The sequence below is a fragment of the Octopus bimaculoides genome, chromosome 30, assembly GCF_046866305.1.
Source record: "Octopus bimaculoides isolate indiv1 chromosome 30, ASM4686630v1, whole genome shotgun sequence".
Lineage (NCBI taxonomy): Eukaryota > Metazoa > Mollusca > Cephalopoda > Octopoda > Octopodidae > Octopus > Octopus bimaculoides.
In genome coordinates, this window is record NC_142957.1 from 5,797,776 (window position 1) to 5,813,617 (window position 15,842).

Consider the following 15,842-nt stretch of genomic DNA (forward strand, 5'->3'; position numbering starts at 1 on the left):
AGCTTTCTGAACTGTAGGATGGACTGTGTCTGCAATTCAATGGGCTGGCCTTGTCAAACATGCTGTTTCACACTGGAACAGTAGTAATACTATATCTAATTCCTTTGAAGATGATGATTGTCATTGTCTCTCAGCTTTGGGAGAATAACGTTTTAGTTCATTAGTACATTGTCTTTGTTATTTAACATCCATTTTCCGCATGGTTTGACAGGAGCTGGTGAGCCAGAGGACTGTGCTAACACCTAATGTTTTGACATGATTTCTATCGCTGGATGTTCATCCTAATGTCAACCACTGTACAGAGTGTACTGGATGCTTTTTGTGTGGCACTGGCACCAGTGAGGTCACTAAGTAACTCAGAAGACAAAATACCTCAACTTAGATGGGTGTAGTATTGAGAGAGGTGGCTCTGTGCCATGGGACAAGAGATAGGAATAGGTATCTTGGTGTAGAGGGGATACATGGTTACCCTAGTTGGAAAAGAGAGATGACAATAGCAAAAAGGTGTCAGAGTGTACCCTTAAGTTATAGGAAGGTGAATAGAAGAGAAATGGTATTTGTAGGTCTGTATAATTTTTTACCTTCTTGTATACCCACATGTATCACCATTGTGGATATACATTTTGTGTGTATGTGTGTGTGTGTGTGTGTGTGAGTTTATATATATATATATATATCTGAAGTTTACTTGGTTTGTAAACTGTTTCATTTGGAGGACAGTATTACTTGACTTTTGAAATACAAAATAACTCACCCTACATCCAAATACATTGAGTACTTTTTAAGTTTGTGGGCACTTTAGCCCGCACACAGTTCCCAGACTGCAATGACATATTTCTGTTGGTTGGTGCAATCCGCCTTACCAAAATTTTGTAAAAATCTGTTGTAAAGTTGTGTGTTATGACATTAATGCAAACATTAGATGTTGTCACTCAGACTAAGCAAAAAAAACAACAAAAAAACCAGATTTCTGCGTACCATTGTACAGAAAGTACATCTTTCTCTCTCTCTCTTTCTCTCTCTCTCTTTCTCTCTCTCTCTCTCTCTCTCTCTCCCTCTCTCTCACATTGATAGTTTTATTAAAGATAAGCTATAGAAGACTCAGCTACTTACTCTATAAGACACATTGTATTTTAGAGTAAGATACTCATGAATTATTATTTTATTTTTTTGCAATGGTGCTCCCTTGATATGTGTGTTTATATCTCTGCACATGTTTGTATTTGTCAATACGAAGCAATATCAGCTGTGTGTGTGTGTAGTGAACACTTGTATATCAATGACTGTGTGTATTTGGCTTGGTTTTTTGCAGATTGTGGTTGCACCCATGCACTCTGGCTCAATCTGTGTAGCCTGCAGACTAATAAGCATTTTTTTTTTTTGCACTATGGAGTGGCTGTGTGGTAAATAGCTTGCTTACCAACCACATGGTTCCGGGTTCAGTCCCACTGCATGGCACCTTGGGCAAGTGTCTTCTACTATAGCCTCGGGCTGACCATAGCCTTGTGAGTGGATTTGGTAGACGGAAACTGAAAGAAGCCCGTCGTATATATGTATGTTTGTGTGTCTGTGTGCGTTTGTGTGTCTGTGTTTGTCCCTCCACCATCGCTTAACAACCGATGCTGGGGTGTTTACGTCCCCGTAACTTAGCGGTTCGGCAAAAAGAGACCGATAGAATAAGTACTAGGCTTCCAAAGAATAAGTCTTTGAGTCGATTTTCTCGACTAAAGGCAGTGCTCCAGCATGGCCGCAGTCAAATGACTGAAACAAGTAAAAGAGTAAAAGAGAGTATGGTTGGACACGATCTCACTACGATCTGAGTGCACTTGGGAGTCTCTCACTGCTTTCCTAGATTTGCTGGCCATGTGTCTCTTCCATATTTTTTAATGAATTGTTTTTCTCATTTAATGACCTTCCTGTCCCCTACCACTTAATAGTGTGCACTGGGTGTATTTTGTGTCCCAAACAGTTGAGAAGTTACCTGTGGCATCTCTAAAGAGTTCCTTCTTCATGTAACCCTTTAGCATTCAAATTTACTTTGTCAAATGTAATTCTTATTTATTATTATATCATAGATTTGAAATTCCAATGATGAAATGGTTTAGTTTTAGAAGGACATTGTAGGGTAGGTGTAACAGGCTGGATTTAGCTGGTTTGAGCATAAAATTTGGTAAAGTATTTGGGCTGGATATGGCCAGTTTAAATGCTAAAGGGTTAATTAGTTTCTTTTAAATTCAGAATTTTACTGGTCTTTGAGAATCTGCATGACTCTGGTTAAGAAGCTTACTTCTGATCCATGTGGTTTGGGATTGAGTCCCACAGTGTGGTTCCTTGGGTAAATGTCTTCTGTAGCTTCAGGTTGACCAAAGCATTGTGAATAGATTTGGTAGACGGAAACTGAAAGAAGCTTTTTTGTGTGTTTACACCCACCTACCCATTCCACATACATTGTGTGTAGGGTATCATCTGGTCTTGACATCACATGCCGGTTGTAAGCTAGTGTCACCATCATACAAGTGATGCTGTCCCATTACAGTTTAAAAAAAAAAAAAAAGATCTCTGACCATGGGGGTGGGTGGTGGTGGAGAAGATTACCTTGCTTGGAAGAAACAGGTAAGGGCTGGCAAGAAGTCATTCAGCTGTAGAAAACATTTGTTAGAGAATTCAGTCTCTTGCACACATGGAAAGAATGAACATTAAAATAATGCTATTGTTGGATATGTGCATGTTAACCCCCCCCCCCCCCCCACATGCATACTTTAGTAAATGTAACTTCAATATGTGTATTTGTGGGGTGATTATTATAGATTGTGTACATACATACATACATACATAGGTGCAGGAGTGGCTGTGTGGTAAGTAGCTTGCTTACCAACCACATGGGTTCTGGGTTCATTCCCACTGCGTGGCACCTTGGGCAAGTGTCTTCTACTATAGCCTCGGGCCGACCAAAGCCTTGTGAGTGGATTTGGTAGACGGAAACTGAAAGAAGCCCGTCGTATATATATATATATATATATATAAGCTTGCAAGGAATGAAGCCAGTATGCTCCGTTGGATGTGTAATGTCAATGTGAATACCCGTCAGAGTGTAAGTATCTTGAGAGAAAAACTGAACATTAGAAGCATCAGTTGTGGTGTGCAAGAGAGACGATTGCGCTGGTATGGACATGTGGTGAGAATGGATGAGGATAGCTGCGTGAAAAAGTGCCACACCCTAACAGTTGAGGGAACCCGTGGAAGAGGTAGGCCCAGGAAGACCTGGGCTGAGGTGGTGAGGCAAGACCTTCGTACATTGGGCCTCACCGAGGCGATGACTACTGACCGAGACCTTTGGAAATGTGCTGTGCGTGAGAAGACCCGGCAAGCCAAGTAAGATCGTTGCCAGTGCCCCTGGACTGGTTCTTGTGCGGGTGGCACATGAGATGCACCATTTTGAGCGTGGCCGTTACCAGTGCCGCCTGACTGGCTCCCGTAGGATTTTCGAGCGAGATCGTTGCCAGTGCCCCTGGACTGGCTTGTGCGGGTGGCACATAAAAGACACCATTTCGAGCGTGGCCGTTTTCGTGCGGGTGACATGTAAAAGCACCCACTACACTCTCTGAGTGGTTGGCGTTAGGAAGGGCATCTAGCTGTAGAAACTCTGCCAAATTAGACTGGAGCCTGGTGTTGCCATCCGGTTTCACCAGTCCTCAGTCAAATCGTCCAACTCATGCTAGCATGGAAAGCGGACGTTAAACGATGATGATGATGATGATGATATACATATATATATATGTGTGTTTGTGTTTGTCCCCCCAACATCGCTTGACAACTGATGCTGATGTGTTTACGTCCCCGTAACTTAGCGGTTCGGCAAAAAGAGACCGATAGAATAAGTACTAGGCTTCCAAAGAATAAGTCCTGGGGTCGATTTGCTCGACTAAAGGCGGTGCTCCAGCATGGCCACAGTCAAATGACTGAAACAAGTAAAAGAGAGTAAAGAGTATATCAGCATGATTTGATTTTCCAATGTTTTTTGCATTGGATGGATCTTCTCCAGTATTAAATATCTGCCTGAAATTGTGTCTGCTGAGATCAGCTTTGTAGTAGTTCACCTTCTCTTCCAAGATCCTTCTCCATAAATCTCTTACCATTTCTTTTTCCTCAGTTCCCATTCGTCATATCTATCACATAACCATACCAGTGTTGTCTTCTCCCCCTTACCTGCTGCACTTGATTGCTTATATATTCATTTTATTTTCTTTATTTGTTCTTGGTCAACCTCATAAATACACTGACACTGTGTGTGTGTGTGTATGTGTGATACTGGTGATGTTATCTTGTATTTTAGTTGTTTGTTTTTGCTCAGTCAGTCCTGATCAAAGATGTTTCAGCTATGAGCGTCCTGTCTTTATGTGTATCAGAGACTTTTGGGGTGGTGGGGAACATTATGGCAATTGAGCTGCTGTTTGCTATGGTTGAGACTACCTTCATTGGCCCCCTTTCCCCTTGATGTGGAGCTGCAGCTGGGTTGTGGATATTCTTTCAGTTTCATCATTGAGATTAATTTTGTTGGTTGTTGTTGTTGTAGACATAGCAACAATATTAACTCTTTACATCATACCAAATTACATGTCCTTTGTATGTGTGTTCTTAAAATATTGAATTTGTGTGTGTGTGAGAACAGTAAAATGTGTTTAATATTTGATTGGAACTTGGATTTTCATGGGTAACTTTTATTTCACATTTGAAATAACTATTTTTCAATAAACACACACACACACACACACACACACACACACACACACACACACACACACACACACACACACACACACACACACACACACACACACATGTACATATGTCTATATAAATATGTGTAATGCGTTAATGTGAGGTGTATATGCACATGTATACATATGCACAGTCACAGCTGAATAGCTAAGGAGCTAATTTCACTATCTTGAGAATGTTGGGTTGATTCCACAGCTTGGTATCTTGGGTTAAGCTAAAGGATGGAGGTGTTTGTAAGTGAAATTTGGTTGGCAGAAATTGTAATTCAAAGTACTGTTTCTCTCTCTCTCTCTCTCTCTCTCTCTCTCTCTCTGTCTCTCTCTCTGTCTCTCTCTCTTACATACTATGTAATACTTCTGCCTGAGGCTTACTTGAAAAGTGCTGGTGTCTGTAGAATACTCAGCCACTTGTCCTATAATGCATTGAGTAGGAAATAACTTTTATGATAAAGCTCAAAGTGGATACAGTAAAAGATACTAGGATCTAATTTGGGTACAAGGCCAGTAATTTTGCGAGTTAGGTAGGTACTTGACTAGCATTTTGTTTCCTTGACTCGAGAGATGAACAGCAAAGTTGATTTCAGCAGTATTTAAACAAGGAAAATAAAGAGGTGGAATACTTACTGCAGGGTGTTTTATTGAAGTTTTTATTGATTCTAAATAAAAGCATGTAATCATCTGGTTGAATTTGCTTGGGCATTTTTAGCCCCCCCCCCCCCCATGCCATCCATTTTGGTCCTGCATTAGTCAAAGGGGGTCTTTGGAGAGTGTCTCTAGTCAGTTGATCTACATACATAGTTTGGATGACCTGCTCAAGTATGGCTATGCTTTGGCATCTATAGTAGTAAGTCACTTACCAGCTCTTGGTTAATTCTCCTGCTAAGTGCAAGTGCCTTTCCCTCATAATGGAAGAAACAAGGCAGGAGATCTCCATACAGCTGCTTCTTGGTGGGACAAGTTCTCCCAGATATGTTTAACCCTTTAGTGTTCAGATTACTCTGTTAAATGTAATACTTATTCATTCAAATTGTTTTGAATTAATCATGCATTATCTTGTAGCTTTGAGGTTTCAGTGATGTCATTGTTTATTTTTAGAATGTCAATGTAGGTTAGGTGTGAGAGGCTAGATATGGCCAGTTTGAATATAAAACGTAGAATATCTGGGCCAGATATGGCCGGTTTAAACACTAAAGGGTTAAGACTACTCTCAACATTCAAGTGTAAGTTTCATCGAGCTTGGAATCCAGCTTTTTGATATAAGTGTCCAGGCTGTTGCTCCATATAAAGGGACTGGCTCTACTGTTGCACGTAATATATTGCATAAACAGTCTTTTCAAAGGAAAAGAAAAATCTACCTGTGGGATATGAACCTACATTTTGTGTTCCCATGGTAAGTAACCTTCAACCTCTTTTCTATCCAAGGGATTTTCAAAATGTAAACAGGTTTACCTTCTCACTTGTAAGAATAAAGCATTAAATTTGGTGGACAGGAGACTGAAGGTTACTTTAATGTAATGTTTAGCATGAGTACAGAAGATGTGGGTCCATGTCCTGTAGTTAGCCTTTGGACCTGTTTTCCCCATCCAAGGGGTTTTTAATCCAATATATGACATGCTGTTGTTTATAGCTGCATTCTTTGAAATTCATCATTCAGATGATTTATTTCACATTTTCTTCAAGTTTTTACATTTTTATTTTGTAATATGCAATGAATAGATAGTCCTGTTTATGAAATGACTTGGCACACTTGTCATTGGCACTGATGGAGGAGGTTCTATTGAAATATGTGCAGGCTCTGATTATGTCTATGCACCTGCTGGACATAGTTTCAGTAATCTCTCACTCTCTCTCTCTCTTTGTCTGTCTCTCATGTACAAATATTGAGAGATTTTTGCTTAACAATGAAGAGGTGGATTATCAAAATTATATAATGTTTCAACAGGGAATTTTATAAAGCATAAAATACCGAGCGTTTTTTGTATTTTTTGAAGTCTCTCTCTCTCTCTCTCTCTCTCTCTCTCTCTCTCTCTCTCTCTCTCTCTCTCTCTCTCTCTCTCCCCCTCTCTCTCTCTCTTTCTCTCCCCCTCTCTTTCTCCCCCCCTCTCTCTTTTTCTCTCTCTCTCCCCTTTTCTCTCTCTCTCTCTCTCTCTCTCTCTCTCTCTCTCTCTCTCTCTCTCTTTCTCTTCTCTCTCTCTCTCTCTCTCTCTCTCTCTCTCTCTCTCTCTCTCTGATTTTTTTCTCAGTATTCTTTCTGTTGAAGAGCGTAGCTCGGAACGTTAAAGACTTTCTGTATTCTCGAGCGTCAAACTAATGCATCCTTTTGTTGTTTGCACCACCTGTCCTCGTCTGTTGTTGTTGTTTTTCGTACATTCTCCCATATATATATATATATATATATATATATATATATATATATATATATATATATAATATATAGTTTTAGGGAAAATAACCAAGCTTCAAGAGCTCATCGATGAAAATCCACTATCACATATAGAAAAATTAATAATTAAAATTTGAAAATAATATGTATTCTTGTTTTTTATATTATTCATTTGGTTCTTTATAGATTATTTTTAATAGATAACTTATTTAACACTAAATTATTTAGAAGTTATAGTTTCATTTCAACATAATATTAGAACTTCGATTTGAATAGTGTTGATATATTTTTGATTATTTTTGATTAATAATTAATCTTTATTGTTTATAATATCATTAAAGATTTTTTAAAATTAAAACTTTGTATATATATATATAAAGTTTAATCTTTTATTCTTAATAATTTTTTCTTTCCTAATTTTTTCATTCATAATTTTTCCATTCATAATTTTTTCATTCATATTTTTATTATTACGTTTGTAGAAATAAATAATCTTGTATTTTTCTATTATTCAATTGATTTTTAATTATAATTAAATAAACGTCTTTAGCTTTAAATAGTATAGCTTTAACTATTACACCGGTTAAATATGTACTAATTTTATCTTCATTATTATTTTAAACTTAAACTTCGTTCAAATTGTATTTAAAACAATGATAATTTATGTTAGATGTTTTTTGTATATAATATACATGTTATTATAATGAATGAAGGGATGATTATTGAATGGTTATTATTTTGATATTATGATATTTTTAATAATTTTTCTATCTTTATATAATAAGTATTTCATATTAATTCATTTGGTACTTATTGTTGGTTGAGATAGATATATATATCTAATTATTGTTCTACTTACGATCTGACGATTAGCTATATTTTTGAATAGAATTTATTTTCGATAATTTCAATTGATTTTAATCGATTTAAATTTCCTTTCATCATCACCATCATCATCATCATCATCGTTTAACGTCCGCTTTCCATGCTAGCATGGGTTGGACGATTTGACTGAGGACTGGTGAAACCGGATGGCAACACCAGGCTCCAATCTAAATTTGGCAGAGTTTCTACAGCTGGATGCCCTTCCTAATGCCAACCACTCCTTTCTATTTGAAAATTAGTTATGAAACATGTGTAATCTTTTTATTATATTTATCTTATGATATTTACTTTACTTTATATTATACTCATTTATTGTGCTTTTAATTATTAATTTTTCTATGTGATAGTGGATTTTCATCGATGAGTTCTTGAAACTTGGTTATTTTCCCTAAAACTATATATTTTATATATATTTTATCTATAAAGCTCAATTTAATTTTAATTTTTTATAAATTGATTTTAATTGAGTTTTTACCTGTAATTTTGGATTTTGTCCCTAATATTATTATATATATATATATATATATATATATATATATATATAAAATCATAGTACATTCATCAATACTACTACTATACCAACAGCAGCTATTCATAGTTGTTTGTAATTGTTACAGGACGGTGACTTGTATTTCATCATGCACCACTACCATCATCATTATCAACATCAGTGATGTAAAACTTAGTGTTATCTTTTAATGTTTTAGGAAAAAAAGTCGCAGTCGAGAACGCAGTCGCAGTCGAGAACGTAGTCGCAGTCGAGAACGCAGCCGCAGTCGAGATCGCAATGACCGCAGACGGTAAGAGCCCCTATATTTCCACACGCTTCTTATTTCTGCTCCTTCTCCATGTATCTAGTGTCTCTTGATTCACTCATCTTCTTCTTTGCCTCTCCCCCTTATCTCTCTTGCTCCTCTCCCCTCTCTCTAAGGTTGTAATCTTCCCTGAGTCAACTTTGGCTTTTGTCCATTTGGTGTCAATGAATTAAATACTGTTGAAGTACGGAGATCTTTTCTGTCTCTCAGGTTAAGTTAAAGAGACCAAGAAAGGACAGCCATACCAATTTTCTTAACCCCCCCCCCCCCGCACCTAATTTACTCACCCTTCTCATGAGTTTCTCCCCTCCCTTTCGAACTCCCTTCCCTCTCTTTTTACTTTTTTCTCCATCTACCCTCTTTTTGTTTCTTATTTCTTTATTGCCCACAGGGCGGCTAAACATAGAGGGGACAAACAAGGACAGACAAAGGGATTAAGTCAATGACATCGACCGCAGTGCGTAACTGGTACTTAATTTATTGGCCCCGAAAGGATGAAAGGCAAAGTCGACCTTGGCGGAATTTGAACTCAGAACATAACGGCAGACGAAATACCGCTAAGCATTTCGCCCGGCGTGCTAACGTTTCTGCCACCTCGCTGCCCTCTTTTTGTTTCTGTCTTCATCTTTTCTGTTTCTCTCTTCCTGTCCATTCTGTCTTCCTCCCTATTCTCCTCTCTTTCTTCTCCTCTTTCTCCATCTATCTTATCCCTTCTAATCTTCTTTCCTTATGTATTGTAAGTTACAATTCCCTCTTATAATAGTTTTCTCTCTTGATATCCGTTGTAATGTCCCCTCCACTTCTTTAATTGTCTTTAAGTGTTTTGAATGTTTTCCAGTTTCCATATAAAAGCTGAGATGACTGTTGAAAATCTTTTTTGTAGTAGATAGCCTGTACAATGAATAAATCACATGTGGAGGAGATGACAATGAAAGTTGGTGACAGAATACTGTAATATATATGTATCTATTAGTACTGTCCAGATGATACGATCATCTGATAGATCTGACTGTCCTTGGGTCATAGGTTTTTTTTTTTTAACTAATCACACAGTTCATCATTTTTGTGTTATAGCTATCATTTATATCTAGTTGTGCCATTCAAACAGTTGTGAGCAATAATGAAATAGAACAATCAGAAAATAAAATCTCAGTTGTAGGAAAACTTCAGACCTGTCACTAAACATCCAACAGAGAAGAAGGGAGACTATTATGGTAAAACACTTAATAGTATCTGGTGTAATGTACACTAGCTTAGTGTCATGTATAATGATGAAACATGATGAAGTAAAGCAGTGGTTCTCAACAAGGGTCCTTATGGCCCTTGGAAGTCCATATACGATTTCATTAAAATTTATGGGCAATAAAATAGTCATACTTCTACAATATGCAAAATATTTTAATTTTTTTTCTACATTTCCTAATAATAATCATAAAAAATATTATAGGAGTTTCTAGGCATTGAATAACTGTGAGGGTTCCCAACCCACACTCCTAGTAAAATAGGAATCAAAGGGGCCCAGCCATGCTATACCCATCCATTATGATAAAGGGAGAAGGGGTATTACCATCTCACCAAAGGGAAGTGCTGGTATTTGGATAAATTCCTAAACCTTGATATAATCACATGCACCCTGACATTCTGCAAAATGCACAAAAACTGGTTTATTACTTATTGATATTAATCTACTAGATAAATGGCTGGCTAGAATCTTCTGAACTGAACCCTATACAAAATGTATGGGTTCATATCAAAAAAAGAAAATTGCATCTTGTACAGTTTAATTAATTTTAGATTTAATTAGACACCGGACATAACCCCAGATTAGCGTTAAAATTTGGTTGAAAGCGGGGTTGACAGCATTAGGGCTGTATTGGAAGTAGGGGTAGGCTGGAATCTATAAGCGTTGAGTAGTATATAACATTGATATTTGTTTTTGAGTTTTGTTAACTTTATGTAGATTTTCAAAAACTTACTTGTACTGGTGTATGAACACTTTTGAGACCAGAACTCTCTGTGTGTTTCTTTTCTTTTACATGTTTCAGTCATTAGACTGCAGCCATGCAGGGGTACCATCTTGATGAATTTAGTCAAGCAAATTGCCTTAGAAAATTTTTTTAAAGTCTGGTTTTATTTACTGTGCATGCAGAGAGTATTCAATATCCAAAGACATGTGCTTTCTCACTAGTGTGTGCTTACAGTGAAATTTGGTTTTCAATCAAGATGTTGCTACTAATATATTATAAACTATGTTTTTTTATTGTGAAATCTTTGTTGAACTGCATACCAGTTTCTTGAAGTGACAATAGGATATTTCGAAAAAAATCAAAAGAGCAACAGACAGAACATAAAGTGATGCAGGCTTATGACTGAGTTCAAATCCCATCAAAACAAACTTTGTTTCAGGGGTTGATAAAATAATGTACCTGTCAAGCACTGGCCTTATTTGTTAGTCAGATGATGATTTTTTTGAATTAAACATCATCGGCTGTCTTCTTCCTACATGTATCCATAGGTCTCTGACTGGATTGGAACCAGTCATCTCAAGAGAGAAATAATATATATGTACATAAAATATTTACATCTATGTTGTTGTTTTTTTTTTACCTGCACTTATAGCTAGGTATTCCTGGATGTATGTGTAGTAACAGACTGCATTTGAAAAACGAACTTTTGTTCCTATATTTTATATTACTGAGAGCAAATTTACTAATATTTTACTTCTCTGCTTATTTTAGAGAAGAGAAGTTGTAATATCATCTTTGCTCTGTTCTGCTTGGTCCTGCCCTACTTTTCTGAGAATTCTGTTTCTTTTATTGGTTTCCATTATTAGACTGTAGCTTTGCTGGGGTACCACCTTCAGTCATATTGACCCCAGTACTTACATCAGTCTGGTACTCATTAATCAAGCTCTGTTTGTCAAACTGCTAAGTTACAGGAGATACAGGGAAGCAGTTTATCCAATGTTGGTTTTTAGACCTGTGTAAATGTAAACATTGATCTGTGCATACAGCAGAGGGGTTTAAGAAATTTGCTTTGTAACCACAAGGTCCTTGGTTTAATCTTAGAATGGCGGCTTGGTTTGACCCAAACCTTGTAAGTGTAATTCAGGTTGAAAGAAAATGTGTAGAGCCCTTTGGGATGGACTTTACCTGTAATTGAAAGGTCTAGTTTTGTCACAGGATGTATTAGGCTGATTCTACATGTGAATTTTGTCATGGGTACATGTCTGTGAAATACTTGGCCATTTTGCATGCAGATCCAATGAGTTGTCCAGTTGATCAAAGAAATTGCTTGTATGCAGAAAGGAGTCCAACAGCTACATGCATGCATGTGTGCACACACTTTGACATGTGCATTCACATGATGGGCTTCTGCACAGTCTCCATCTACCAGATTGTCACTCACAAAGTATTAGTTAGCTTGACACTATAGAAATACTTGTCCAGGGTGCTGTGCAGTAGGACCAATCTGGGACCCAAGATCCACAGTTTGAAAGCAAACTTCTTAACTACACAGCTATGCCTGCTCTAAATTTCCGAAACGTTTTTCTCTTTCTATCTCTCTGGATATTTTTGAAGCTGCAGGAACAGTCTCCATCTCTCCCTCTTTTGTACCCCACCCCTGTTTTGTCAGATGGGATGCTTTAAGGGAGCAGAAAGTATGAATTAGCTATTATTGTTCTCTCTCTCTTTCTCTCCCTATTTTTCCAGCAACCATTTCAGAAAATATAACCATCCAAACAAACTTGCAAGCAGTTCCGAAAAGATTTCTCAGTCAAGACAGTATGCGGATTACAACAAATACAATAAGTATATACACCAGTTATTATGTTTGTCTTTTTTTTTCTTGTCAAGTGCTCTCTCTTTCTATCTCTCTCTCTCTCTGTCTCCCTGTCTCTAATCTTCTCTCTCATATTATTACTTTGAACGATTAATTTGTTTTCATTTCAGTACATAGTTCAAGTAATTAACTCTTTCACAACCATGTCTCTTATGAAACACTCTACCCTGTCAATGTTTTAGTTAATTCAGGAAAATAATAAAATTGGCAAGGATTGAGTAAAATAATTGTTTCATTATCTAACCCTTTTGTTATCATATTTCTGTTGAGATGCTCTGTGTTTCTTTCAATTAATTTTAAATATAAGTAATCATTAAGCTAGTGTTAGGAACATAGATTGACTAAGGTTTGGTGGAAGATTTTAATTCAGAACTTTAGAAAAGGTGACATTTATACTACAGAGCTAGAGGCAGTTTCAGCCAGGTTCGTATCAAAAGGGTTAAATAGCATTTGATTGACTACTGTTTAAAAGAAGGAAATTGGACAATGTGGTTCCTGATATGCCAAAAAAATCTTTGGGGTTTAATTATTTGCTTTCATTCACAAGACACATGCAAAAAAAAAAACTACAGTGTCCTATTGCATAAGATATACTATGGTATTCTTAATATTTACTGGTTACTTAGAATTATTGTTTGACAATTTGAATGTAAAAACTGTTGAATATTTTTTTCTTTTCTTCCCTTCAGGAGCCTGTCTATTTTCTTATTTGTGGGTGGCATCTTAAATAACACTTGCTTTTCTTTTCATGAAGAAGCCCTGATCGCCGCAGCCGCCGCGAAAAGTCTGACCGTAAACGTAGCCGCAGCCGAGAGAAAAAGAGCAACCGTGACAAAGAACGCAGGCGAAGTCATACTCCGAGCCCTCCAAGTAGGAGCCGGGAAAGGTATGCAGGTAGTGCCAAGCGAAGTAGAAGTCGCTCACCGTACAAGGGTCGAGGTGCACGTGGAGAGAAACCGTACCGGCGTAGCATGAGCAAGAGTCCGCTGCGGTCTTATGAATTTGTCAGGTGAGTAGTAATGTTTAGAAGATAGCCCTATGATGGTCACCACTACTGTTTACATCGAGTTGCACTATTGGCTGTGTTACAGTTACTACATTTCATAGTATATAAAATACAGTTTCCCCCCTCCAAAAATGTCTCAAAAAGAAAAAAAAAAAAACACTCCATTTTCTTTGTGAAGTTGGGCCTCTATACTTTATGCTTTAATCTAGGCTAATTTTAATCCATACAGTCAATGTTTTCTGTTTCACCTGATTTCATAAAGGTTAACTTTTTATATACAATGTTTTCTGTTATACCAAATGTATTTTGTAATGTACAGCTAGTTTGCTTTAAAAATTAATTAGTACACTCTGTGGAGTGGTTGGCATTAGGAAGGACATCTAGCTATAGCAACCATGCCAGAACAGACAACAGAGCCCAGTGCAGCCCCTGGCCTTACCAGCTCTAATTAAACCCAGGCTTTCATAGAAAATGGACTTTAAAAACATTTTTTACTGAATATGCACTGCTGAAATTGGGGTGCATCTTTTATGCCATCACGTATGGTGAGCCCTTGTCTTGGTTTAATACAGCCACTAGCCCCAACTAGCCCTTGGTTTGTCTTTAGCAGAGTCCCTATTTTTGCAAAGATTAAGGTCCTTATCTCTAGTATGAAGGTAGATAACTTGATGTGTTGCTGTCTAGCTGCAGGAACCATGGACGTTTCTCTTCCCTCTCTGCCTTTTGCCATGGAAACCCTGTAAAAAGTTCAAGGACACTACTTTTTTTCTTCCTTGAGTTTTAGCCATAAAACGAGTTTGCGAGAAATAGCATTCAAGACTCTTACTAAATTGAACACTACCATCTTATAAATGCTGTATTGGATATTGTAGTCCAAGGTATACAAAAAGATGGGATGGTCATATGGCTAGAACACCTTTGATTGATGGAACTAAACAATAATGAATTTTAAAAAATTGCATTGGATGCATACCCTGTGCACAAATAAAGTTTTGGTAAATTATTTTTGCAATGAGTTGGCAAAAAATGTTATTTTAGGGGGGTTTGGAATCAAAATTAAGAAAAACCAACCTAAAATGAATCTCCAATTTTTCACTGAAGAATTATGCATGTTAAAAAGAACTTTCTATTTCAATACTTTTACAGTGAAATGCTAAAACACAAGTTGACAAAGAAAACCAACAGTTGTTTTGGAAAGTCCAGTGATACATATGAATAAAATCTGCATATGACTCAATAAATGATTATTCAAATAAATAATCATGGTCATGAATAATCATGATTATGAAAAAGAAAGTTAAAAAAATGAAATACAGTAAATATTGCATAGAATTTGAGAAATATTTTGAACACTTTTCAATGATGGCAGGTGAATCAAATGTACTGTAGTTTGTTGTAGGATATAAATAATATGACTACTTGCTTATTGGGAAATTTGTAATAATTTATAATAATATGACTACTTGCTTATCGGGAAATTTGTAAGTTCAGTTTAAAAAGAAGAAAAAAAATTGTTTTAAATATCACCATTATAGGTATTTATATTCCAGTGAAATTAAGAAATCAACTCATAAATAAATGAAACTCTCGAATCCATCACTGTATACACACATGCACAAGGAGAGAGAGAGTTGCATATCTATGTATGTATTTATGTAAGTTTGAAGATAATTAAACCAAATTTTCATCATTTTGAGCCACTCACCCATTGAGTATTTCTGCCAAATTTGATGAAAATCCATTCAGCTGTTTTCCAGTTATTTTGCAAACACACAGACAGAGAGGCGAGTGATTATAATACCGTGTCCCCTAGTCTTGACATCATAAGATAATTGTAAACAAGTGTCTTTATCATTGAAACAGTGTCATTGATTTCCAGTCTTCTATAAGGATTTCTTATCTTATATGGAAGTTAGGATTGGTGACATGAAAGGTTTCTGATCATTAAAAAAAAAAACCCTCTGCTCAAAGAATCCTGTCTGAATCATGCAAGCATGGAGAAGTAGACATTAAAATGATGTTGATTTTTTGAGTTTTCAATGTAATTCACCACCATACTTTGTGTCTGTCTTTGTTGTTTTCCCTACTTCATATGTTACTTTTGCAGCAAATATTATTATCATTATTATTTG

The 15,842-nt window shown here is 36.6% G+C and overlaps 1 protein-coding gene across 13 annotated transcripts in view; it reads left to right on the forward strand.

Annotated features, from left to right (window-relative positions):
* LOC106880308 (RNA-binding protein 39) overlaps nt 1–15,842 on the forward strand; it is a 136,017-nt gene that overhangs the window by 107,625 nt on the left and 12,550 nt on the right. For 8 of the 13 annotated variants that reach the window (XM_089346306.1, XM_089346313.1, XM_089346317.1 and 5 more), the window contains 3 exons: nt 8,754–8,846; nt 12,575–12,673; nt 13,459–13,713. In XM_089346306.1, coding sequence (XP_089202432.1) covers nt 8,754–8,846; nt 12,575–12,673; nt 13,459–13,713 — 447 coding nt within the window. The remainder of the gene's footprint in view (nt 1–8,753; nt 8,847–12,574; nt 12,674–13,458; nt 13,714–15,842) is intronic. The other 5 variants (XM_089346311.1, XM_089346316.1, XM_089346315.1 and 2 more) reach the window with 1 other exon arrangement.